The sequence below is a fragment of the Gracilinanus agilis genome, chromosome 6 (genome assembly GCF_016433145.1).
Source record: "Gracilinanus agilis isolate LMUSP501 chromosome 6, AgileGrace, whole genome shotgun sequence".
In the NCBI taxonomy this organism is placed as follows: domain Eukaryota; kingdom Metazoa; phylum Chordata; class Mammalia; order Didelphimorphia; family Didelphidae; genus Gracilinanus; species Gracilinanus agilis.
Genome location: NC_058135.1, coordinates 167704918 through 167731925, shown reverse-complemented (window position 1 = coordinate 167731925; position 27008 = coordinate 167704918). Strand labels below are relative to the sequence as shown.

The window sequence follows — 27008 nt, the reverse complement described above, 5'->3', positions numbered from 1 at the left end:
GTTTTCAAAAATGAGAGGGGCAGCTGGGTGGATTGAGTGAATTGAGAGCCAGGCCTACAGATGGGAAATCCTGAGTTCAAATATGGCTTCAGACACTTCCTAGCTGTGTGACTCCTATTGCCTAGCCCTTGCTGCTCTTTTGCTTTGGAACCAATACACAGTATTTATTCTAAGGTAGAAAGTAAGGGTTTTTAAAAAAGAGAAGACAAAGACATCTGAAAACTATAGGTCAGAGTGCTTTTTCATTCTGGGCAAAATTCATTGGTAAAAAGATAGTAAGCCTCAAGAAAAGAAAGCAGTGATTCCAAAAAAACAGCACGACTGCCTCAAGAACAAGGCTATGCCCATCTAATGACATTTCATTTTTTAATTTTAATTTTGAATATTTTCCTGTAGTTACATGTTTCATGTTCTTTCCCTCTCCCCCAAAACCCCCTAGCCCCACCTTAGCTGATGCACAATTCCACTTGGTTTTACATGTATCATTGATCAAGACCTAATTCCATATTATTGATAGTTGGACTAGAGTTATCGTTTAGTGTCTACATCCCCAATAATATCCCCATCAGCCCATGTGTTCAAGCAGTTGTTTTTCTTCTGTGTTTCTCCTCCCACAGTTCTTCCCCTGAATGTGGCTAGTTTTCTTTCTCATAAGTCCCTCAGAATTGTCCTGTATCATTGCATTGCTGCTAGTAGAGAAGTCCATTATGTTCGATTGTACCACATTGTATCAGTCTACGTACAATGTTCTCCTGGTTCTGCTCCTTTCACTCTGCATCAATTCCTGGAGATCATTCTAGTTCACATGGAATTCTTCCAGTTCTTTATTCCTTTGAGCACAATAGTATTCCATCACCAACAGATACCACAATTTGTTCAGCCATTCCCAATCAAAGGACATTCTCTCATTTTCCAATTTTTTGCCACCACAAAGAGCGTGGCCATAAATATTTTTGTATAAGTCTTTTCCCTTATTATCTCTTTGGGGTATAAACCAAGCAGTGCTATGGCTGGATCAAAAGGCAGATAGTAATGACATTTCTTTTTTGCCAGAGTTTCTAAACTGATATGAGCAATAATATAGTTAAGAGTTTACTTAAATTTTAGGAAAGCATTTGTTAAAATTTTATGTTATTCTTGTGAAAAGATATAAACTCTGATAACACAAGCTAACTAGCATTTATTATGTTTCTACTTTGTGCCAGATCCTCTGTTTAGTATTATGGATACAAAGAAAAGCAAAAAAAAATAGTCCTGTCCTTAAGGAGCCCACTCTCTATTTCAGGAACAGTGCTGTATCACCAGCTGTGCATTTTGTTATTTCCTATAGACACCAATAACTCAACATGTCCAACCTATAATTTACCTGTTTGCTACAATCCTCTCTGCTACCAGAATTCCCTATTTCTGTGGAAGGCATCAGCATTGTTTTAATCATCTAAATTCACAGCTTCTATATTACCCTTGACTCCTCACTTTCCCCTCAAGGACCAGATATAATTAATTTAGTTTTGTCTCCAAAACCTCCCTCACATCTTCCCTCTGTTCATTCAGCCACTGCCCTGGTTCAGCTCCTAATCACCTGGATTAGATTATTGGAATAATAGGTACCATCCTATGAGAATGGTCTTCTTACCTCATCTCACTACCCTTTGGACTATCCATCCAGGTAACTGACAAAAGTGATTTTCCTAAAGTACTTGGTGATGTCACTCCTACACAATAAATAGATATTGTCCCTATTACCTCTTTTGTTGTTCAGTCATTTCAGCCATGTCTGACTCTTTGTGACCCCATTTGGGGCTTTATTAGCACAGATATTCATGGTGGTTGTCATTTTCTTCTCTGTCTCATTTTACAGATGAGAAAACTAAGAATCTCAAAACAGGGTGAAGTTTTACCTCTGTGATCAAATAAAAATGGTATTCAGGTCCTTCAAATCCTGCCCCAAACCTACTTTTCAAGCCTCATTTTATTTTGTTCTCTTCATTCACTCTTTGGTTTAGCCAAACCAGTTTCCATGATGAATTTATGTCCTCCATTTCTATGCCTTTGCATTGGCTGTACCCCATGCCATCTGTGCCTCTGTCTCTTGGAATCCTTTGGATCCTTTAACAATCAGCTCAAGCAACACCTTCTACATGAAGTCTTTACTGATTTTAAAGCTCCTTGTGCCATCTCCCAAATAATTTTGTCTTTGTCTGATATATATTCTACATAGACTCGTTTTACCTAAGTGTTATGTCCCCCCACCAGAAGTTCCTTAAGGTCAAAGACTGTTTCATTATTGTCTCTGTATTCTTAGTTCTTACCACAGTGCCTGGCATGTAGTAGATGCTTAAAAATACTTGCTAATTTATTCATCATCTCAGATTAATTTGACCAAAGTACTTTGGCACTAGAGAAATGACACTTCTAATTTGTGGTCTCATCATAGTTTCAAAATGTATCATTTCCTTTCTGCCCAAAATCAAGCTAAATGGCATTTTAATGTAATGTGTAGCACCTTTGGGGTGATACACAGAATTACAGAATTTTAGAAATGGACTTTAATTGCCATCTAATTCAACCCATATCTACACCCATACAGTATTTTGTAAATGCTACCCAGGGCCTATGACTTAGTATTATACTGTGTTCATCTGGAACCAAAATCTTTTTTTGATCTTGATGACATTGTGATTATTCCTTTGTAATTTGTACACGAGTGTATTTTATCCAAGTAGTACATTTTAATATTGCCTATGAAATCGCATAGGTAACATATGCAAGCAGAATTAATCTTCTTACCAAAAGCTACAAATGTCACTGGCAGAGATTAGATTTTCCAAGTACCAAATCTGTATTTGAGGATCAGAAATGTAGCCAGGGAAATTTTATGCATGAGGCAAGTTATAAAAATGATATCCTATATAAAGACAGTACTTCTAGTCTTGAGCCTGATGTTGGCACCCCATTGCCCCTGCCGAATCTTTCTCAATCTTCTGATGAAGAGGTTTGGGTCAGGAAGGTGTATGTGCTGCAGTGGCGGCCACATCCACCTCCTCTGTGAACAGGACAAGGATGTTCTCATAATCGGCCTCAGTTATGCTTTCTGGTTAGAAGAATCTCTGCCTGAAATGTAAGAAAGTGCTCAAAATTGATCTCTATGTGACATTGTCTATACATGACTTTGAGGAAAATTTGGAATTAAAATGTAGCATATTAATAGGTTAACTTAAAAACTTTGGTTTTGTAGCACTGTTAAATTATGATTTGTGGACTGTTTACATAACATTAGGCACTAGGAAGAAACTCTCAGCTCTGTTCAAACAAGAATAAAATCCAAATGAATTTAGCAGCAATAGGAAAAAAATCAACATCAGTACTAGGAATAACTTTTGGAGGAGAACACCCAAACTGTCATCATCAGGTAAAACTAAAGAGACCTCAAAAGTGTTTATGACACCCTCCCAATATGGGGACATGTGTTTGTTAGTATCTATGATGCATGCGCAGATTCTAATGTGAGAATTTATTTTTATATACTGTATTATTATTATGCCTTCATCAGATTCCTGAATTAGAGAAGTTCCAATCAGTCTGTTGACTTTTACATTCCCTTTGTTCGTAGGAACTTCAAGGAATATTTCCTCCATAAAACATGATTGATAGATAAGGCTCTTCCTGCCAGGTATATGACTTTTCCCATCTCCTATCACCCTATCAGGGAATAAGAAGGAGTTGAGAGTCTTAATTGGCAACCTTCTTATTAACTATTCACCTATCAGAAACATCTTGGGATGTCCAAAAGAAAGCCTAAATAATGAGCTCCTAAATTGTATTTATAGATCCATGTGAAAGAACATCCTGGTCTTTGATTATAGAGAGGATAACTGACCTGTTTATTGTTTAAATGCTAACCTAATCAGTAAATTGATATTTCACCCCACAGCCAGTTTCTCAAATATAAAACAATAGTTTTGGAACTCTGAATAATTCTTCCTTCTTGAGCTCTAGTTTGCTTTTGACCAAGGTATATTTCAAGCTTTATGTATGTGTACGTGTGTGATCATTTACTTCTTTTCAAATTTTTCATTCTCCTTTGTCACACTTAAAATATTCACCTCCCTTATTTTAATATGGAATTCCTAGTTGCCTTATGAGGAAATAATATTATATAAATTAGTGCCATATTTTTATGGAAGTAAAGGTTTATTAGGAATAGAATATATTCCAGACATTTGTGAAGTGGATCAGGAACCATTCATTTTGCCAGATGGCAGTTAGCAGAAAAAGCTTCTCTAAGACTATAAAATAGTCATATCCTGGAAGATAGAAACAGAGGACATGTTCAGAGAACAATCTAACCATACCAGTGATCTATATGAAGCAGACATGAGGAAAAGCTAAAAATGTAGAATTGTAAAACAGTACTATGTGCACCTTGTTAAAATGGTCTGGTGAGGTCTTTGAAACATGCCAAATTTTTCTGCTCCTTAGGCTTATACTTTAATATTTCATTCAATCTGCAATGTTCATGATGTGGGTGGTCTCCAGTATGGCACAGATAACAATGCAACCATTCCTCATTCTTCACAACTTTTGTTTATTTCCCCAAAAGGTCCTCCTTCACATGATATGCCAACTGCCTTCCTCCTATGTCTTGCATGTAGTGGTTCTGTGTGTTCTCTCTTGATATGTGATCAGCCCACTTCCTTTTATTCTAATTATATATATATATATATATATATATATATATATATAAAACAATTTACTTTTCACAAACTGTATTACTTTCTATATATTAGGGAGAATTCCTGTATATTCCTGTGTCTGGGATCTGGGTCAGAGACAGAGAAACCAGGTAGTCTGCTGTTTTTTGCATTTCTTTGGGAATCCCAAGGAATGTTTTTCTTTTTAACAGGATTTAGTTGATAAATTAAGGGAAGAAGGGTTTTTCTGGTATAAAAGCAAAATTTTCTGCATTTTAATGATCTGATGCACCACTTCTTAAATAACTATCACCAATTAAAGATGTCTTAGGATGTTCAAGGGAGGGCTTAAATAATGAGCTCCCAAAAATGTATATAGGTACCTGGGCCAGGAGTTTCCATTTGTCTTATGATGGTCGAGAGAGTCTTCTGACCACAATTAGGATGTCTTGACTAGTCAATTAATAGATTATTTTAAAATTAAGAAAAATTAGGTTTTCAAGATAATTTTAATCACTACACATCTTTTTTAAACATCTTTTGACTTTTTTGCATGCAATTCTAATTGGCAATGTGAATTAACCTATTTATACCCACTCTGTGGCTCTCTTTTGACTTCTGGGTAACTCAAATTTTGATTCCCTGGAGATTGTATTAGTATGTGATTTGCAGCTATTATCAATGAAAAGATATTTAATGATGGTTTGTGTATTTGTGTATATGTTCATGTATGTGGTTTTGTTTCAAGGAAAAGTTTGGAGTCATACAAAGGATTTCATAATTTCCTATATACAATCTAATTACTCCCTTACTGTTATTCAGTTCTGGGTCCAGTTTATTGTCACCTGCAATGTCTGTCAATTCATATCTAGAAGAAAATAAAAAAATTTCCCTTGCTTACTCTCCTGCACTTTCTTACTACTACTAATTCTATTTTGAACTATTAAGCACCACTGCCAACAGAAATTCTTCTAAATATTTAAATAGAGATATCGTTCTTGCTGGAGCAAACCAGTTAGATTAGAGAAGCCTTTTAATGTTTACCTCTGGCTCCAGTAAAAGAGAGTTCTCTCTTATTCTTCTGTTTCTCCTCAATTCTGCGTTGACCCATTGTACCTTTTATCAGTCACTCTCCTACATTCCTTGGGCTACAGACAGACAGATATTTCCTATTTGCAGCATACCATGTGTATTTTAGGAAAAACCTCACATTCAGTAAGCTGGAGGAGGACTTTCTTCATTTTCTGGATGCAAGGTTTTCATTAAACAGAATTGAAAAGAAATTCCAAATGTAAATACATACTTTTAGCCTTCCTTGATGTAATTTTATCTCTCCCAAATATACACTACTTGGCTACTTAGAATGAGTGAGTTCTTTCAAACTAAGAAGGATTTTTCAAGGACAGGAGAGATTTCTGGGAAAAAAGGAAGGAATGGTAGGAGATCTTAATATTGATTAACTATGCTAGTGATTGTTTAACTCTGGGCAATTTGCATTTCCATAGTAAAGGCGAATGACACTATCCAATACTAATGGTGGATTGATGTTGGCAGTGTATTGAATTACATATACAAGAGTTGGTTTTGTACCATACCCTGAAACCCCCCAACAAAAGTATCAGGAGAAAAATTGTAAGTACTAGCAATTTAAAGATGTCCCAGGTGCGCGCGCGCACACACACACACACACACACACACACACACACACACACACACACACACACAAAGGCTTTCTAAAAGCTTGTGTTTCTGGCAGTAAATTGGTCAAATGTAATTTTCCTCTAGGGAAAAATATTATCTGTATGTGTGGTTAATGAGTAGACCAGCAGACCTACAATAAGACATTTAATTGGTTCCTAGTTTTTTTAAGAGAATTCTCAAAATTCTAGCTTGAGATCCTCAGTGGAACTAACCTGTGGCCATGCAGAGACAACAGTGGAGCCAGATAGTTAATTCTCAGACTCAATTTATTCTTAAATATTTGTTCTATCAATTGTATTATCCTTTAAGAGGCACTATGGTTCTAACTTAAGACAGACTTTTCTCAATATCTTTATGAATATCTCTATTCATCTCTAGGCAAGTGCCTAACACGATGTTTTTATATGTAATAGACACATAAAACAAATAAAACATTTATTGACTTAAGGTCTCACATAGCCTAAAATGAATTATATTTTAGAAATTGCAGACTAAATAAAATTAATAATCTATTCCTCTACAGTTCCTATTATAACAACCAACTTTCACTGATAACTAAATTCTCACTTTAAAAAAAAAAGAGAATTTTATTGGCTTCCTGGAATGTTTAAAAATCAGACTTTAAAAATTTCCTGTAAACTTTGTTGTAATGTTTTCCTAATTTCACCCAAATTCTAAAAAGTTTTTGAGACCTCTAATAAAATTGCTTTTACCATTTCAAAACTAGTTTTAGCCTTATAGAGATTGAAACATTCTCTTCTACTCCTAGTCTCATTCAAATGTATACTTTAAAATTTCTATCTGTAATCATAAACAATACAGTATATATGCATACATACATAATATATATCTCAAATGATACACATGGAATAATAGATCCATAATGGATGCACATATCTATCTATATATTTTTATTATGACACAACATTGTACAGAATATGTCTAATGCCACAAGCTACATGAAAACCAAACTACAAAGTTCTTTCTAAATGGTCATAGCTGTCACATATATTGGTCCAATAATCTGATACATAAAATTATAAGGCCATACACAGATCTAGGCTTGGAGGATATTCAAAACCATCTATTCTGACCCCTTCATTTTACACACAAGAATATGAAATGACTTGCCCAGTGTAATACAGTGAGTACATTTCAGAAATTTCCATGAACTCAGGAAATCTTAATTCCACAGCCAATTAATTCTCTTTCTTTTGTACCATGCTATCAGATACCGCTTTTTACATTTCTTCTATTCCCCACCCAAAATTTGCCTTCTGTTTCCTTTTAAAAAAAAGTTATTTATTTATTTATAATATTTTCCATGGTTACATGATTCATGTTCTTTCCTTCCCCTCTTCCCTCTCCCCTCCTGGAGCTGACAAGCAATTCCACTGGGTTATCCATGTATCATTGTTCAAAATCCATTTTCATATTATTCATATTTGTGCTTGAGTGATCATTTAACACCAAAACTCCATTCATATCCCCATTGAACCACGTGATTGATCATATGTTTTTCTTCAGTGTTTCTACTCCCACAGTTCTTTCTCTGGATTTGGATAGCGTTCTTTCTTATTAGTTCCTCTGGATTGTCCTGGATCATTGCATTGCTGCCAGTAGAGAAGTCCATTACAATCGATTTTACCACAGTGTATCAATCTCTGTGTACAATGTTCTCCCAGATCTGCTCCTTTCACTCTGCATCAATTCCTGGAGGTCTTTCCAGTTCACATGGAATTCCTCCAGTTCATTATTCCTTTCAGCACAATAATATTCCAACACCATCAGATACCATAATTTGTTCAGCCATTCCCCAATCAATGAACACCCCCTCATTTTCCAGTTTTTTGCCACCACAAAGAGCACGGCTATAAATATTTTTGTACACATATTTTTCCTTATTAGCTATTTGGGGTAAAAACCCTGCAGTGGTATGGCTGGATCAAAGGACAGGCATCCTTTTATAGGCCTTTGGGTATAATTCCAAATTGCCCTCCAGAATGGTTGGATTAATTCACAACTCCACCAGCCGTGTCCCAATTTTGCCACTTCCTCTCCAATATTTATCATTTTCCTTTGCTGCCATAGTGGCCAGTCTGATTTGTCCTTTAATTTTACTTCTGGCATCTTGCCTAGTGAGAGGTATTTTTTTTTCTTAAATGTGCTATATTTTTTCTAGAAAATCTTTAATTAAATAAGAGATATTTAAATCAAATCTCTTAGATGAGCTATACATGTATGAAGATGAAAAGGAAACTCACATGATCTGATTACCTTGGAATACCTTTTTATAAACATAGACTAAGGTTTGAAGACTCAATAATTTTAATGGAATTGGACAGATTATGGTGCTTTCAGGTGCTTGAAAAATTATTAGTTCTTGATGTCTAAATTTCTAAGAGGAAATGATTCACACTTCCCCGAGGCAAGAAGTATATTAGTGGATTGAGCAATGAAGTCATAGACATGAATTTGATTTCTGCCTCAGATACTCACTCTGTGACCCTTGAAAAGTCATTTACTCAGCATGTTTCCTCTGTAAAATAGTAATCTGTAAAAACGAGAATAGTAATAGCATCTAATGAAAATAACATTAAAATAATCAAATGACATTTTATACACAAAGTACTTTGCAAACCTTAAAGCCATATATGTTCTTTCAAATTCCACAATAACTGAGAAATGAGATCTCATATGTAGTTTAGATTTAGAAAAGAGCTTGAAACAGAAATAACACTGGAACTAAGTAAGGCTTCTGGTTATAATACCGGGTTCAATTTCTTCTCTTGAGAAAGAATTATTTAAAAGACATAGAACATGTTGTATTATTTAGAATGCTAACCCACTTTGCTGAATGTTTGGGTCCATTATTGTTATTTCAGAAAAGTCTGATGAAAAAGAGCCAATGTCTAGGACTTTCTGTTATACTACCTTTGCAGACTTTCCATATTCTCACAAAATTCTTTTTGTTTGTCCAGATTCCCTGATACAAGCTGGACTTCCGGGCACTTTGAACATGACCAACCCTCTTCAGTGGGCCAGATATCACTGGCCACATTTGATCTCTGGTGCAGGCAGGAATGACGGCGAGAGGTTTTACAACTATTCCTCATTGCTTGTGTGTGGGAAGAAGCCCTCTCAGACACCCAAACTGGCAGGAAAACACCGAGTAGTTATTCCATACCCACAGTGCTTCAAAGAGGAGTATGAGAAAACCTGTGGAACATACATGAATAACCGAATACGGACGACAAAGTATACTCTCCTGAATTTTGTGCCAAGGAACTTGTTTGAGCAGTTTCATAGGTATTATATCTTATTCATGGTTGAAGAATCTCAGAATTTCCATTGTTCTCTTTGGTTTATGGGATCGGTGAATTTTTTAATCCCATATTTGATTCTAATCAGATCAGCCTCATTGTAAGTTCTGCTGAAATCTTTGTTGTGGAAGGGGCATCTCTTGGGTTCAGATTATCATCTGATATGTATGAAAATATAGATAATCTTGTTCTGACAGAAGTTATTCAGTAGCATATTTGCTTAGTAAAATATGCTTCCATTCTTTTCTCTTTCTTGTGAGATGATAAACTTTATTATCTTGGTGGTTTAAAGGGGAAACATTACTATTCCCCAAGAATCACTTACATTATATAAATAATATCCTTTCTCAGCTAGTCTCTACCCTGATGAATCAGAATCAGTAGCTATTATTTGTCCAGTTTCTTTCCTTAATTTACATTCAAAACTTTGATCCAAATGGGTAAATGTGTGTATATATATGTCTTATACATATCTATGTCTTACATAGATAAGTATACTCATATGTAAGTACATATGTACATGTTTTTTCTGGGTCATTCAGTCATTCAGGGATGCCTAACTCTTCATACCCCAAGAACTCCAGACCCTTCTGTTCTCCACTAACATGTTGGACAGCTTTTGACCTAAGGGGCTCATCTTCTGATTTGTATCTTTTAGCACTTTGATACCATCTAAGGGGGTTTCTTGGCAAAGATGCTTGAGTGGTTTGCCATTTTCTTCTCCAGTGGATCACCTTCATCAGAACAATCCACCATGAGCTGACCATCTTGGGTAATCCTGCATGGCATAAATCACCATAATAAGGCAGTGATCTGGGATGGGTACAAACATATGTGTGTGCTTACATATGCATATATATGTACATATATGGAAAGAGAGAGAAGAAGGGATTAAAAGACAGAGAGAGAAAACTCTAGATCAGTATTCCTACAAGGCATGTACACCTCATGGTCAACATGTACAAAATGGAATTGTATATCATTCTTCCTAAAACTATTGTTTTTTATGACTTTATTATTTTAGTCATTGAGTCTTCCCCATGTCAGAAACTTTGAGATTATATTTGATTCTTTTCTCTTCCCTAGCTTTCATAACTAATCAATTATCAAGGCCCATCAAGTCTATCTCTAGCTCTAAATCTGTGATCCTCTAAATCAGTTGGCCTTTCTAATTATGTTTCCTGATTTGTAAAATGTGGGTAATAATGCTTATGTTTAACAACATTATTATAATATCCAGCATTCATATAATGCTTTAATAATATTCTCTCATTTTCTATCCTTTCCTGTCTGCTCTCATTAACCCAAGTCCAAAAAGAGACCCTCATTACCACCTGCCTAGACTGTTGAACCTACAGGAATGGTGCAATGAAAAGAGAGTGGACTTTGAGGCAGGAGAACTTGCGTCAGATCTCCCCTTTATCACTGATTGTGACCTTGAACAAGTCATTTAACCCTTCTCAGCCTCAGTTTCCTTATTCTGTAAAATTATGAGGTACATTTAAATGCCTTTTGAATTTTCTTCTAGCTTTAAATCGATGATCCTCTAAATCACTTGGCCTTTCTGTTCAGAAGTTTCCTGATTTGTAAAATATGGGTAATAATGCTTCTTTTTAACAATATTATTATAATATTCAGCATTCATATAATGCTATAACATTTGCAAAGTGCTTTTAAAATATTATCTCATTTTATCTCACAACAACTTAGAAAGTGGGCACAATTTATTATCTTTATTTTAGAGAGGAGGAAACTGAGGCAGTAAACAGTTAAATGACTTGCCCAGGTCACCTAGCTAGTGTCTGAGGAAGAAACTGAGTCTTCAACTCCTGACTCCAGGTCCAGCATTCTCTCCACTGCACCAGAAGAATTTGTATCAGTGGACTCTACTTTTTCATCTTTCAATGCATTATTCATTTGTTTTGACAAATTTATCTCCCTTACAAATCTTATACAGATCTAGTCATGACATTCCTCTGCTCAAAGGTCTTCAGCAGGCTCCATCTTGTCTTTTGAACAAAGTTCAAATTTCTTAGCTTTTGCATTCAAGACTTTCCACACAGAGACAACTCAGAGATGTTTTGCAATCTTGACCCTGACAGTCTCGGTCTCACTTACTGAGAAGGGGGACTCTGGGTTGAATTCCAAGTTCCTCCTGAGGCAGCTGTGATTAGAAAATAGGGCTATTGGTGAAGGGATAGTCAATAAATAATGGAAGAGTAGGGCCCTTATTTCAAATAAAAGTTGGGCCCAAAGAGGTTAAGCATCTTATTCAGGGCTATACTGATAATTATAGAGCAATCTAGAAACTGATCCTAAGTCAGACTCCAAACGTTGTTCTAATGCACATTATTTCATTTAATCCTCATAATTTTTGTGAGATAAACAGGGCAGGGATCATTATTCCTATTTTATAGAAGAGAAAAGTGAGAATTAGGAGAGGTGACTTGCCCAGAGCCACACAACCATGTGTTGGAACTGAGATCAAACCCAAACACATCCTGACTGCCTGGCTTTCTCAAAATACTTGAGGCAGTGAGCCTTAGCCAGTATGCCCCCACATCACATTCACTTGTTGCATCTGAAAACATGAGGGAAATTATTGATCTGAAAACATGAGTGGAATTGCTGCTTGGCAAGCTGGAACAAGGTCTCCGTGCTCCCTATAAATTATTGTCCATCAGAGGCTTTAAGCTTTTAGTCTAATTTGAACAATTTGACTGATTACAAAATAAATAGCTTTGTGCTAGGGAGAATAAAATTTCAGCCATTAAAAATGTACATTTAGAAAAGTCATAATAAAAGTTCTCTTTAATGTCCCCTTAGAAACCTACTTCTCTTATCTGTCCCTAATCCTAGTGCAGCCTACTTGGGGTCATGTTATAAACTTTCACAAAAGACTTGATATGAAGAATAGACCATTTTATATGACTTTGCAAATTACAAAATGTTTTATATATGATACATTCCTGCCATCAGCTATTCAGAGACCATTTGGTCAGAATCATAGAATCTGAGAATTTTTGAGAGTTAAAAGAGACCTCCCTGGGTGGTTAAGTACTTCATAAGCATTTGTTGACTGCCTGATGCTATAAAATACCTTACATGTGGTCATCATGCATTTACTTAAAAATATTCAGTCGCCCCACTTCCTTTGATAGGCTATTCCAATTTGGAGTACATTGCATCTTTATAAAGCTCTGATATAAAGCCAGATTCTTATGAAGTTCTGATAGTAAGCCTGAATTTGCTTCTTTGAGCTTCCAACCATTGCTTCTTGTTTTGTACCCTAGCCAAATGGAACAAATCAAATCCCTCCTCCAAATGGCAAGTCTATAAATACTCTAAGTCAGTTATGTCCTCCTTCCTATATTTTCTTTCTTCTGGGTTAGAGATCTCCACTTTAGCAAGATGTTTCTCACATGGGGTCATCTTGAGACTCTTCATCCTATTTTCCCTTTTCTGGATGTGCTTCTATTTCTCAACTTCTTTCCTAAAATGTGATACAAGTACTCTAAATATGGTCTGACCAGGGCAGAATACTCTAGTTCCATTTTCTCCTTTTCTTTAAATATTATACCTCTCATAATGTAGCCTAAGATTACAATAGTTTTCTTGGGTCTCTACCACATTGTTAACAAAGGGCTTACAGTTTGTAAATTCTCAGATCTTTTGCAGATGAATTGATGATTAGCTACACTAACCCCATCTTGCACTTGTGCATATAATTTTTTAACCTAAGTGTAGAATAATCGAGCTCACATCTCACCATCTTTTCCCTAAGAATTAATTGATAAGTTTGATGAAATGCATTGTAAATCATTTAGGTAAACTATATCTACAGCAATCCTGATCTACTCATTCAAGCATTCTTGTCAAAAAAAGGGGGGGAGGGGGAGAGAATGAGGTTATTCTCGCATAACCTGTTTTTGGTGAGTCCATGCTAACATTTTGTAATCCTCACTTCCTTTTATAGGTGTTGTTAATTACCCATGTAATAACATGTTATAGAATTTATGCCAGTAATCAAAGTCTTATACTCTTTTGATTCTGTTCTCTTCCTCATTGGGACACCAGGATTACATTTGGCTTTCTCCAGTTCTCTGGTAGCCTTAGCATTTTCTAAGAGCTTTCAAAAGTCATGGACAGTAACTGTTCAGGAATCTCATCTGCTGCTTTTTTTCAGTAGATCACAAAGTAGTTCACATGAACTAGGTAAATTGGATTCACTAAAGGCAGCTCTTATAATCTCCTTATTTATAACATCAGCTATTTTTTCCCATACTTTCCAATCCAGAGTCTTCTCCTTGGCCAAGACAACAGATTAGAGTTCAGCCTTCTTTTTCAACCATTATCATTGTCCCATCTACTATGAACAGTGGTCCTATTGCATCTTTGATTCTCCTCTATTCTCCAATGTAGATTTTAACCCCATTTTGTTATTTTTTTTTACTTAACAGGATAACCTCATTGTGTGAGCTTTAATATTCCTGTTACTATTCTTATAGGAGCACTATATACTTTTTATTCATCCTCTTTGACCTGCTGATGAATTTCCTTTACATACATACTCTTTAGATAATTACCATTTTCCCCATTAAAATTGTTTTGTTGTTTGTGTGCATGCGCACATGCATAGAATTTTACTCTTGAAATCTCTCTCTTATTCCTGGGTTGACAATATAAACAGTGGGGCAGTAAATATAATTCCTCTGAACCTTTTTATCTGACCTACTAAAATCCAGAGAATGTACAGGATGATAACTGGCTTTCTTTTCTTTATTAATTTCAAATTCGAAGATGGTGTGGTAACTTTCCCAGGATGTTTCGAGTATTTCCACCCCATCAACCAGTACCTCATTGATAGTCAGATCCAAGAAAAAAATTTTCCTCTCTGACTTTAATCTCCTAAAGGGTAAATTATCATCAAATCAAACCAAAGTGTTATTAACTTTTCTGATTTTAGAAAAAAGGATACTCCGACAGATGCCCATACAATTGAAGTCCCTGTTACTCTAATATTGCGCTTTTGTGTATGACTCATCATCTGTTTCTCAAATTCCTTATCTATTTCCATTTCAGTGTAGAGGGTCAGGCATGAAACTCTTAGACATAGAATTAGAGTTGTTTCCCTAGATGATCTCTTCATGATTTAAATATACCTTATTGATTTGAACAAGATGATAAGGCTTCCTGAGACACATTTCAAGAACAGTTATCATTGTTCAAATCTCATGAATTCAATCCTGTCTCAGTTAAATTAATAGTTTAGTGACCCTGAGGAAATTTTCTTACAGTCTTGGCTTTCCATTTGAACATACACATATATGTTAATGAGGTGGGACAAGGTATAATGCTTTCACATCTTTGAAAGTTAGTTATTAATATATGATTTTTAAAAATATTTTATTTTTTAGAAAAATTTTCCATGGTTACATGATTCATGTTTTTATTTTCCCTTTCATCCCCTCTTTCTGCCCCCCCCTCCTTAGCCGACACGCATTTCCACTGTTTTTTTTTTAAACCTTAACTTCTGTGTATTGGCTCCTTGATGGAAGAGTGGTAAGGGTGGTCTACTTGTTTTAACATATGTCATCAATCAAGACTTATTTCCATATTATTGATAGTTGCATTGATAGTGGCCATTTTGAGTCTACATCCCCAATCATGTCTGCATCAACCCGTGTGTTCAAGCAGTTGTTTTTCTTCTGTGTCTCCACTCCTGTAGTTCTTTCTCTGAATGTGTGTAGCTTTCTTTTCCAAAAGTCCCTCAGAATTGTCCTGGGTCATTGCATTGCTGCTAGTGCAGAAGTCCATTACATTTGATTTTACCACAGTATATCCGTCTCTGTGTACAATGTTCTTCTGGCTCTGCTCCTTTCACTCTGCATCAATTCCTGGAGGTTGTTCCTGTTCACATGGAATTCCTCCAGTTTATTATTCCTTTGAGCACAATGGTATTCCATTACCAGCATAATTAGTATATGATTTTTTGATTTCCCAAGAGGAAGTTATTCACATTTTCCAGAAATAGCTAGGCAGCTTCATGGTTAGAATCCCAAATCTGGAGTCAAAGAGACCTGATTTTGAATCCTACCCCAGATACTTAGTAGCTGTTTGACCCTTGAAGAGTCAGTTAACCTCTTTCAACTTCAGTTTCTCCAGTTATAAAAAGGGAATAATAGCAACTACCTCACAGAAACATTGTGAGGATATAAGATGATATTAATATTATGCTTTCCAAACCTTAAACTTCCATATAAATGTTAGATTTTGTTAATAATATTATTCATTATTATCATTCAGTGACAACATCATTTCTGTTTCTGCCTCCATTATTATTTAGCCCATACTTATCTATTATGATTTCCCACTCTTAATTCCTTGATTTACTAATATGGTTTTCTATTTTGTTAATATCAGTGCTACTCTGGCTACCATCAGCCCCCCGTCTATGAATGAATGAACCAAAAAATCCTTTATCAAGTGCTTACCATGTATAAAGAATTGTGCTAAGCACTGGAGACTTGAGAGCTCATCTTCTAATACAGGGAGACAGCACCTATAAAAGACTTCAGCTGCAAATCAGATGGAAAGGTCCAGTGGTTCTTATGGTGTAGCAACAAGACAGATGGCAATACATCTTCTATCCTATAATTTTCATGAATAAAACCATACCTGATGTTGGATCATTTCGAGGTGGCAAGAACTGTGTTGGAAGAACTTTCTTATCTGAGTCTTCAGTAATTATGGCTGCCTAGGAGGCAAAGACAACAAGACCTGTAGGCAAGTTGTCATATCTTATAACCATAAAAGTTGTTTCCCTGAATGATCGATTTGTCTAAGTGCCATCCTTAAGCCTTTATGTATGCCACATGGCACTCTTCATCTTAATAGCCATTAAATTATTAACCATCATAAATATAATAATAAATATAACAACAACATAAACATTTAAATATAACCAATATAAATATCTCTATATTCCAATAATAGGTGTTATTCCTCAAATTCCAGTGAGGTCAGATATGCCTGCTTGAATTAGAATTGTTCAGTTACCCAGACTTAATCCTTTTTAAAAAAAGTAAACATAGTCCTTGGAACTCAACTCCTATGATTTTCTGGGTCTTTCTACTTCCTACATTGTAGTTATCCTTTGTACAATCAAGCTTAAGTAGAAAGATATAGGCAGTTTTCTCCTCCCTTCTTTCTTCTCTGTTTAAAGTCCTTTTTGGATGAGATTTATATTCTTCAGATAAATACTAGCTCTGGTTAAGTGCCCTTTATTCCTGGACAAGAACTTGTCACTTCCATATTTTAAGTCATGATGCAAAAATCCAACCTATTTTCTTACACATCTTCTCAAGAAATTTTTTACTTCCCATATCTACTATCTCTCAAAGCCATTTCTTTCAGTTAGGAAGTGAGGAAAGCACCAAGCACATTTTTAAGGTCCTAAATTTCTTGCTCAAGAATTCTGGAGCTTTAGTAATGTTTTCTAGATTTCTTATGGTATTATCATTTGTGTCAATGTGAATCACCAGAAGTGGGTAGAAGTCATCTGGTTGGACAAGTCTTGGGTGAGTCTTGGTCTTGCCCTAGATAATTGGCTAGGGAAGACAGTAAACCTCTTAGTTGTTACTAAGTCAACAATTAACTGCCTCCATACCCATAAATATGTTTCCTAGAGAGCTAAATATTCAATTATCTTTCATTTTCCCTTTTCTCTTCTGTGTCAGGTTCTTTTACTCTCTGACTTCTTGACATAAATCAGATTTCTCTTCCACCTTTCTAGATTATTATTCTTTTTCTGTTTTTTTTACAATGTTTCCATTTATTTTAATAAAATTATTTTTAAAAAATTTTTTCATCCTAATACACTGGACATATAAGTTATGTGATCATTTCTAGGAATGAGGCCAGCCTTCAAGCAAAGTGTAATAACAGCCTTCCTAACCTTTCAATGTAACTTATAAAGATTATTTTAAAAACATTTTTAACAATAATTTGGTTTTTTATTGGAAAAGTAGCAAAATATTGTAGAGAACCAGATTTATAGTTGGGGAGACAAATTCTACTTCTGACATTTCTACAAATTCTACCTTTAACATATACTGGCCAATTAACTTCCTAGACTAATTTTTACTGGTAAAAAAGATCTTCCTCACCAAAGTTTGGTTCATCAATAAAAATACAGGTCCAGCCAAATAATAATATTAAGTATCATTACCTCTCCTCAACTATTAAGCCTACCCCAACAAAGTAGTTGTTGGTCACTCATGTCCAACTCTTTGTGACCCGGTTTGGGGTTTTCTAGGCAAATATACCAAAATGGTTTTCCATTTTCTTCTCCAACCCACTTCATAAATGAGGAAACAGGGTTGAGTGATTTGCTCACTATAACACAGCAAATAAGTGTCTGAGTAGTTCAGAAAGTTCAGAAAGATGAGTCTTCTTGACTCCAAGCTAGTGCTCTATCCACTCTTCCACCTTTCTGCCCAACAAAGTAGACAGAGGATACTTTTTTATTCTAAAGTTTTGGAAGCAAATATTTGTTTCCATTTCTCTGCTATTGGATAAAGTGAAGATGATGATCTCAATTTGTGACAAAGTATTCTTTTATTTGAAGGAATCCAACTTTAGTAGGTAAAGAAATTACATGGAAACTTTAAACATTTACTCATTCATCCAAAAGACATTGATAGAGTACTATGTGTTTGGAGAGTACTATTTAAAAACAGGCTGTTCGTATGTATTTCATCAAGTAGTAATTAAAAATAATCTAAAAGCCCATTATGTGCTATCCTTATGCTTTTATGTATGCCAAACAATAGCTTTCATCACAATACCGTTTAAATTTGCCTTATAAAGATACTTTATTTTTTATTAATTTCAATAAGCTCCTGATATTCATGTCTTCACTTACGTTCTTAATGTCATCTTTTTTTTTCTTTCTCAAGCTCCATAACTTTGAAGCACAATAATTTTGTTTCCTGATAGTGATCAATAATAATAATGTGTGTTGAAATTGCTGTGCTTTTGAAGGGGAGAAATTACATTCTTCTAGGTGAATACTTTTAGTATAGAATCTGAGAAAGAAATAGCAAGGTAATTGTAGCTATTCTGGAATCACACCTATTTTATGACATTTTTAGAGTTTAGAATTTAGACTTATTTGGAAAACTTTGTAATATGAAGCTTTTGGAAGGAAGAGAAAATTATTTTCTAATTAAGCCTTTTCTTAGCACCATTAATATAGTCAGAAATTAATAGGTATGGTACAGAGCTTTATTTGGTAGTGTAGAGCTTTATTTTTATTTGGTTTCAATTGCTCCTAAAATATTAATGTCCACTTCTAAATTTTCTATTGTTTGATCTTTAAAGCAAGGGTTATATTAAGGAGAGGTAACTGGATTCTTTATGCCTGGACGTAATTTACCCTTTTCTCTTTTCTATTTCTAGAATAAGAGAAATCCTCAGTGTAAGCCATTACTATAAAATCATTCTAAGTAAACAAAATGGCATTGGTGCTCCTCAGGAATTTAATTCAATAAACATTTATTAAGTTATTACTATATCCCAGGCATTTAGGAATATGAAGATAGAAATAATAATTCCTGCCTTTAAGAAGCTTATAGTCTAATATGACTGATAATAATAATAACTGACATTTACATGATGCTTTAAACTTTTCAAGTTCTGTATATATATTATTTCCCTTGGACCTTAAAATAACATTATTGACTTGGTACTATAGATATTGTCCTCTCCATTTTACATAGAAAGAAATTGAACCTCAAAGGGGTTGAAGTAACTTTCTCTGGCCAAGTAATCTATGTTGTAGATGAAATTTGAATCAAAATCTTCCAGATTTCAAATCTATGCTGACTATTCTTCCATGCTGCCTCCCAAGAATGAAACAAAGTAGACCATGATAGGGAAATGGAGCTAAGAAACAAAATGTTCTGGGAAATTTTTTTCATGAAGAAAGAGATCACTTTCAGGTAGATATGGTGATGATTTAGAAGGGGAAGGAAAGACAGAGCAAGGGATTAAGAAGTATATTCAAGGGGGCAGCTGGGTAGCTCAGTGGAGTGAGAGTCAGGCCTAGAGACAGGAGGTCCTAGGTTCAAACCTGGCCTCAGCCACTTCCCAGCTGTGTGCCCCTGGGCAAGTCACTTGACCCCCATTGCCCACCCTTACCAATCTTCCACCTATGAGACAATACACCGAAGTACAAGGATTTAAAAAAAAAGAAGTATATTCAAGGATACAAGATGATCTGTGTGAATGTCTGAAGGTGGGAGAGTATAGGACAAGATTAGAGAAAAGCTAGTAGCCCCCTATAAGTGGAAGAGAAAAGATGAATATTTCAATGGTCTATCATTTATTCATCCATATCAATTGTAACCTTTTATTACCTAATAGCATGACTGTCACTTAGTAGTTCATAAACCCTTTGTGGTTCATTATAAAAAATCATTAATGGTACCTCAAGCAATAATTAATTGCCTAATTATGTTGTAATATGCAAATAATAGTAAGCACATAAAGGTTTTGCTGGATTCTTTTATTTCTTACAGAATTATTTCTCACATAAAATATTTGTAACTATTTTACAATTAGGTTTAAGCTTTTATATTTAGTTTTCAAAATTATATGTAGAGTAACCTTTTGTGTTCCATAATTATAGATACTTAAGTATGTTTCAGAATCAGTAGTAAGGAATGAAGAGATCAGAAGACGAGAGAGAGAGAGAGAGAGAGAGAGAGAGAGAGAGAGAGAGAGAGAGAGAGAGAGAGAGAGAGAGAGAATGAATGATTGACACAAGTTATGTTCAAGTAAAATCTTTCTGGTAAATTTTAAGTTTTATCCTTTGAGGCAAAAGTTTTCATTGTGATAAATTTACAAATAAATCTAAACTAATATTATGAGTAGCATTTTAAATTGATCTGAGAATTCACAACACATTTTATTGTTGTTGAATGGGGTTTGCAGATGTAAAACAGTGAAGACAACCTTGTGACAACTGTAATGTAGAGATGGCAGCATGGAATCCCTGCAAAATACAGGGTCAGCCTCACCCAAAGTTCTCCAGGGGGAGTCCCCTGGAATTCTGGGTGAGGGGCTGACCCTGTATTTTGCAGGGATTCCATGCTGCCATCTTTACATTACACCAAGTAGATGAAAAACTTCCCCAAGCTTACCTGAACATTCCTAGAAATCATCCATAATGAGTCCTTTTAGATCAGTAGAAACCAGTAGAACTTGTGATCCAAACCTAGAGAACTGAGGATCATCACTATTGCATGATGTAGTATCTGAGGAGGGCTCCAGAAGTGGAGAGTAATGTGAAATAAATCTGGAAAGTTGTTTGTGTCAAATGGAGGAGTTTCTTCGCTGATAAATTAAGGTTTTAGTATCCTATCTTATAGACCAAAGCTTCTGAACCTTTTCTGTATCATGAACTCTTTTGGTAATGAAGTTTATGGCCCCCTTCCCAATATACTGTATTTAAATAATGGAAGGAAATGCTAAGTTTCGATTATAGATTAGTGCAAATTAGTTAGTGTTCGGGGTTTCTTTTTTTAGGAAAGGCAATAACAAGCTGAAAAATGGAGCCATAACTGGATTAAAACAACCTCCATTTTGGCCCATGGCACTGAATTTATAGAAAAGCACTTGAAAACCTTTAGCTGTACGGAACAAAATAAAACTTAACACTGAGGTAGCAATATTAATTAGATAAAAGAAAGTTACCAGAGGATGTGGTGTAGACTTTTGTTCCCTTTCTTACTTCCTTCATCAACTTTATACCAATGTCCCAAATCTTTGTTCCCAATCCAGGGATGGTTTTCCTCCCCTCCCCTGCACAAAACTCCCTAATTATAATTCTAATGGAACATCCCCAGTGGTGAGTGAGCAAGCTATCATTGTGAATACTGCACTTGTAGCCAAGAGAATCTGGGATCAAATCCTGCCTTAGACACTTACTAGTGTGACTTTGGGCAAGTCACGTAACTCCTCAGTGTCTCAGTCTCCTCATCTGCCACCTATAAAATGAGGAGTTTGGAATCAGTGCCTAACAACAACTTTGATTATATAGGAACCATAAGGTCCATTCCAACTGTGTAGATGTGAACTTATGATAAAGAATGCCCTCAAAATCATGACATATAGTTGATTGAAGGAGATAGGGATATTTATCCTAGAGAAGACTTATAGGAGACATGATTGCTACCTGCAAGTTTTTGAAGGTCTACCATTTTGTGGAAGATTGAGAATTGTTCTTCTTGATTCTAAAGGGTAAAATAGGAAAAAAAATTATCTAAAGGCCAGATTTGTATTTGATACAAGGAAAAACTTTCTAAGAGCTAGAGGTCTCTTAGGGAAATAGTTGGTTCCCTGCCACTGAAGATCTTGAAAAAAAAGGCTAACTGACCATTTTCAAGGTTTATTATATGCAGAAGGCATTCTCACTTGTATATGATTTTGATGAGATAGCCTCTAATATTTTCTGATATACAATAACTCAAGGGACTGACAATAACCAGATAAGATATTCAGGGTAAAGATGACTTGAATGTATTTCATAGACAATAATAAAAATGGAGAGATTGTAGGGGGAGGAAGAGAGAGAGAGAGAGAGACAGACAGAGAGAGAGAGAGAGAGAGAGAGAGAGAGAGAGAAGTTAAGAACAAGTTAAAATCATTTTCCTTTGTGGTTCGTGGGGTAAATTGTGTCTATATATATTGATATGATACTATTTCCAAAACCATGGAGGTTTGCGCAGATTGAATGGAAATCTATAATATATTCATCCCTTTCCCCATCCAACAGGGTAAAGAGCACTACAGCACATTCAATCTTGAGAAGTAGCTTGTGTCCAGATTTTGTTATAAACACTTTTTCCTACTTAGTACCTAAGGTTCATGTGGTCTGAAACAAGCAAAAGGTCAAAATTTCTCTGCTTCCCACTCCTCAACCATCTTACAGACATTGTGTACATTTTTTTTTCTGTTTCTGCTTAGTTTTGTAACAAATGCCTCCACCTTTCTCACTCCTAAGGCCTTAAAGTCCTCAAGTCACAGTTGTCTTTCTTAATTCATTTGACTGAATTTAGAGGCTCTGTGCTTTGCTTTTTTTCTATGAGCTGGCTATTTCCACAAGAATTATCATAGAAAACTTATATATCACTTGTCAAGGGCAAGAATTTAATTTAGAAAGGAGAGGAGTACCTCGAGGACCATGCTTTACCAAATCCTGTATAAAAATGAGTATATATATATATAAGCTAAAGTCTGCAGCTCTTAATTCTGGGTGGATTTTGACTAACTCTTTAAGTTATGGCAACTCTCAGACTGCAAATCAGAGGGAGGATGCCAATCTGCATTGGTAAGGGGAATTTACTCCCTGGGAGATTCCTACAGTGATAAAATTACTGGTCAAAAAATAAAACAAAAAATTTCCCACTTCAGCGACATTGTATTAACATTTCATTTTCGTTGTTAGTTGTTACCTTGTTTTGTTATCAGTTATCACTTTTGTTAGTTATCACAGTTATTTTGTTATTAGTTATCACTTATTTTTCTGGTTCTATTAAATGATCATGTTGCAAAATCATATTCCAATACTAATTTTAGAATCAACATCTATAGAAGAGGCAATATCTAGATTTTGAAGTGGGTAATAAATCTTCAGTATCATTTTTTCTTGTATATTATTTTTGTAGTATCAAATTTCTAGTCAGGTAGAAAAGGATCAAAGAAAAATGCTCTGGAATAGTGATTAAAAATGAAAACTTTGATATTGCTGTTAGTACATCTTGTTAACATCTCTTTGCATATGTGTATGTTTTTTTCTAGAGCTGCCAACTTGTATTTCCTCTTTTTAGTCGTCCTCAACTGGGTCCCCCTTGTAGAAGCCTTCCAAAAAGAAATTACTATGCTTCCTCTTGTGGTCGTCCTCACAATCATAGCAATTAAAGATGGCTTGGAAGATTATCGAAAATATAAAATAGATAAACAGATCAATAACTTAATAACAAAGGTATATAGCAGGTAAGTAAAATGCATTGTTTGCTTTTCAGTCTTTATGCAGCATCCTTCCACTCACAAGATCTTTTCATGTATAAAATATTAAAATTCCTTTGTTTCTTCAAGTTTTTCAGCAAATGTTGATGTTCCTTCTGTGTGTAAGCCAGTGTGCTGAGTACTGTGGAGAATGATCCTAGACCTTAAGAAGCCAACAGTTCCCAAGTTTAGTTTACCAACTTATGGAGAGAAAAATGTAGGGAAGTTGCATTTGACTAATGTAATGAAGTTCTTTTCTTTTCTTTTCCTTTATACTTTAATAGTCTGAATCTTTTGCTTGAGAATCAAGACTGTAAGGTGTTCTTCTTTGAGTTCCTCATTGTCACCTTACAGAAAACCCCAAATGTGGTCACAAAGAGTCAAACACAGCTGAAAACAAGAGAACAACAACAGCAAGGATTCTAAGAGGTGAAGAGCGAATACATTCCAAGCCAATGAAGGAAACCAATGAAAAGGCACAGAGAAGAGAGATGGATCAGTAAGAAGGCCAATTTATCTAGAGTAGAGTACATGAAAGGAATTCATTTTGATGAGTCTGGAGGGATATGTTATATTCAGGTTGCAAAGGAATTTAGACAGAAGAGCAGTGGTGCAATACTATGCTGAAAAATCAGACTATTTCACAGTATTTCACAGTATAATTTTACCATATCTTCCATTGTTTAGTGTAGTCAATAAGGTAATTAATAATGATGATGATAATGGTGGTGATAATAATGCTAGCATTTATATAGTGCTTTAATGTTTACAAAGTACTTTAAATATGTTAAGTGGCACTTTGATTAGAGCACTGGGTCTGGATTCAGAAAGATTTGAGTCCAAACCTGGCCCCAATCACTTAAAAGCTTTGTGACCCTAAGCAAATCACTTAGTTTTTGTCTGTCTCCATTTCCTTATCTCTAAAATGGGAATATGTTTTTTTTAAATGTTGGAAATATTATTTCTTGACAAAGAGGAATAATGAAGAAAGGTTCCTACACTTGATGCTAACAGTTATTTACTTTTTTCTTTTCTTTTATTTCATTCCTTTTTAAAATTATAAATATATATAAAATAGGGACATTAATAGCCCTTACCTCTTTGGGTGATTGTGAGGATAAAGAAGAGATATTTGTAAAGAACTTTGCAAACCAAGTGCTATATAAATGCTGTTATTATTATTATTATCTCATTTGATTAGTGTGAATAACAATAACTCCATTTCTAGTCAGAATGAATGAGCACTTAATAAGCTCATTTGGGAATTTAACAATATATTCCCTGAGCAAGAAATGGAAAATGGGCAATTATAATTCATGGGTAACAGAACAGCAGATGACAGGATACTCCTCACTCCTCACTTCTTAATCTTGCTGTAAGAACAATAATGAAATTGATATTAGCACTGTTCTTAGAAAGAGTATGACAATTTATTGTCCTAGAGCTCCATTCACAAACCCTGTAACTGCTTTGATCAAAGCTCTTTTTCCTATAGTATAATATAAATATAGAACATATATAGTAAAATATAAAATCCTTAGCAGTGGAGGACTGTCTCATGGCTAATAGACATTTAAATTGGTTTATTGACATTTTTTCTGGCTCATCAGATATCTTGGATTCTGAATATATCAAGTCCCAACACATCTGGCATATTGATTCTCTTATTATCACTATTTGTCACAAGCAGACATTTAATCCAGGGCTGAGAAGAAAGAGAGTAGACCCTGGTGGATATGCAGATAGAGTGTAAGGCTTTAGTGATCTGTGAAATGAAATTTAAAGATGGCACGAATCAATCAATAAAGCAATAATTTATTTAATGCAGATTATGTGTCAGGCATTGTGCTGGGAATAGAAAGATAAAAGAAAAAATTGTACTCTCAAGGGTGGAGGAATAAAGAAAACATGTACAATACATGTGCACATGTATTTTATACATGCTCTCTATATTATACAGAATAAATAGAGAATAAATACAAAATTAATCCAAAGTAGTTAAGAAAACATAGGGGAGGGGAGAGTATTAACAGTTGGGAAATAATCAAAAAAGGCTACATGTTGCAGGTGATGTTTGAGATGTATCTGGAAGTCTAGAGGAGGTTTCTGAAGCAGAGATAAAGAGGAAGAACTTTATGAACAAAAGGAGGGACACTGCTCTCTGTACATAATGAAAAGAATCACCTTTGCATTTATGGGCATGATGGATTCAAGAACAGAAAGAGGCATAGTCCTGAGGAGGTGCAGTGAAAATGTGAACTAAGGAGATGACTGTTTTATTAGAGATAATGGATGAAAGCAATAAATATTGTGAAAGTGGAAGCATCAAAATTCGATAACTGGACTTGAGAGGTTAGAGAGTGAAAAATTGAGGATATTACTGAGATTATTAATATGGAAGAAGAGAAGAATGGTGGTTCCTTAGTAAGAAATAGGAAAGTTCAGAGGAGAAGAGGATATGTGAAGATAATATGTTTCATTTTGGACATACTAAGGATAAATTCTTAACATCCTTTTTGAAATGTCCAGGTAGCTGACAATGAACACCTGGCACTGAGGAAAGAGACCAGAGTTGAAAATATAGATCCGTAAATGATATGTATAGAGATGATAATTAAATGTATGTGAGCCAATCCTTACCCTGAGCTCCTACCACAAGGGCTTAGGACATCATGAAGCTACCAAAGGAGAGTGAGAAAGCAGTTAAGACAGGAGGCAGCAGGTTTATGAAAATCTAAAGAGGAGAGAGTATTAAAAATGACAGATAGGGTGTTGACAGTGTCAAATCAAGCAGAAAGGTCAAGAAGGATGAAGATTGAAAAAAGACAATCAGCTATAACTATTAGGAAATTGTTAAGAATTTTGAAAAATACAATTGAGTGCCAGGCTGTGGAAGGCTAAAGAATGGGTGAGAGGAAAGGAAGCTGATTCAAAATGGTATAAATCCCCTATTTCCAAATGATAACAGAAAACGAATGCCTTAACTATGATACCTGTTGTGTTCTTTCACATTTTGACATTCTTAGAAAGAGAAAAAGCAATCAAAGACCAAAATAATCAGACTCTAATTTCTGATAGTTTAAAAGAGTAAAGTTATGAAATCATTACACAGCCTGGCAGAAACTTAAGAGGACAGCCAAGTAAGGAAATGCTTGAGCATTCCATTATTATGCCAATCTTTGCTCTATTAGTTGCTCTTTTGAATTTTGTATTTTCC

The 27008-nt window shown here is 35.0% G+C and overlaps 1 protein-coding gene across 1 annotated transcript in view; it reads left to right on the top strand.

Annotated features, from left to right (window-relative positions):
• Positions 1 to 9414: 9414 nt before the first annotated feature.
• The window catches only part of ATP10D (ATPase phospholipid transporting 10D (putative)), a 76520-nt gene continuing 58926 nt past the window's right edge, over positions 9415 to 27008 (top strand). The window contains exons 1-2 of the mRNA XM_044680048.1: positions 9415 to 9704; positions 23585 to 23779. Coding sequence (XP_044535983.1) covers positions 9415 to 9704; positions 23585 to 23779 — 485 coding nt within the window. The remainder of the gene's footprint in view (positions 9705 to 23584; positions 23780 to 27008) is intronic.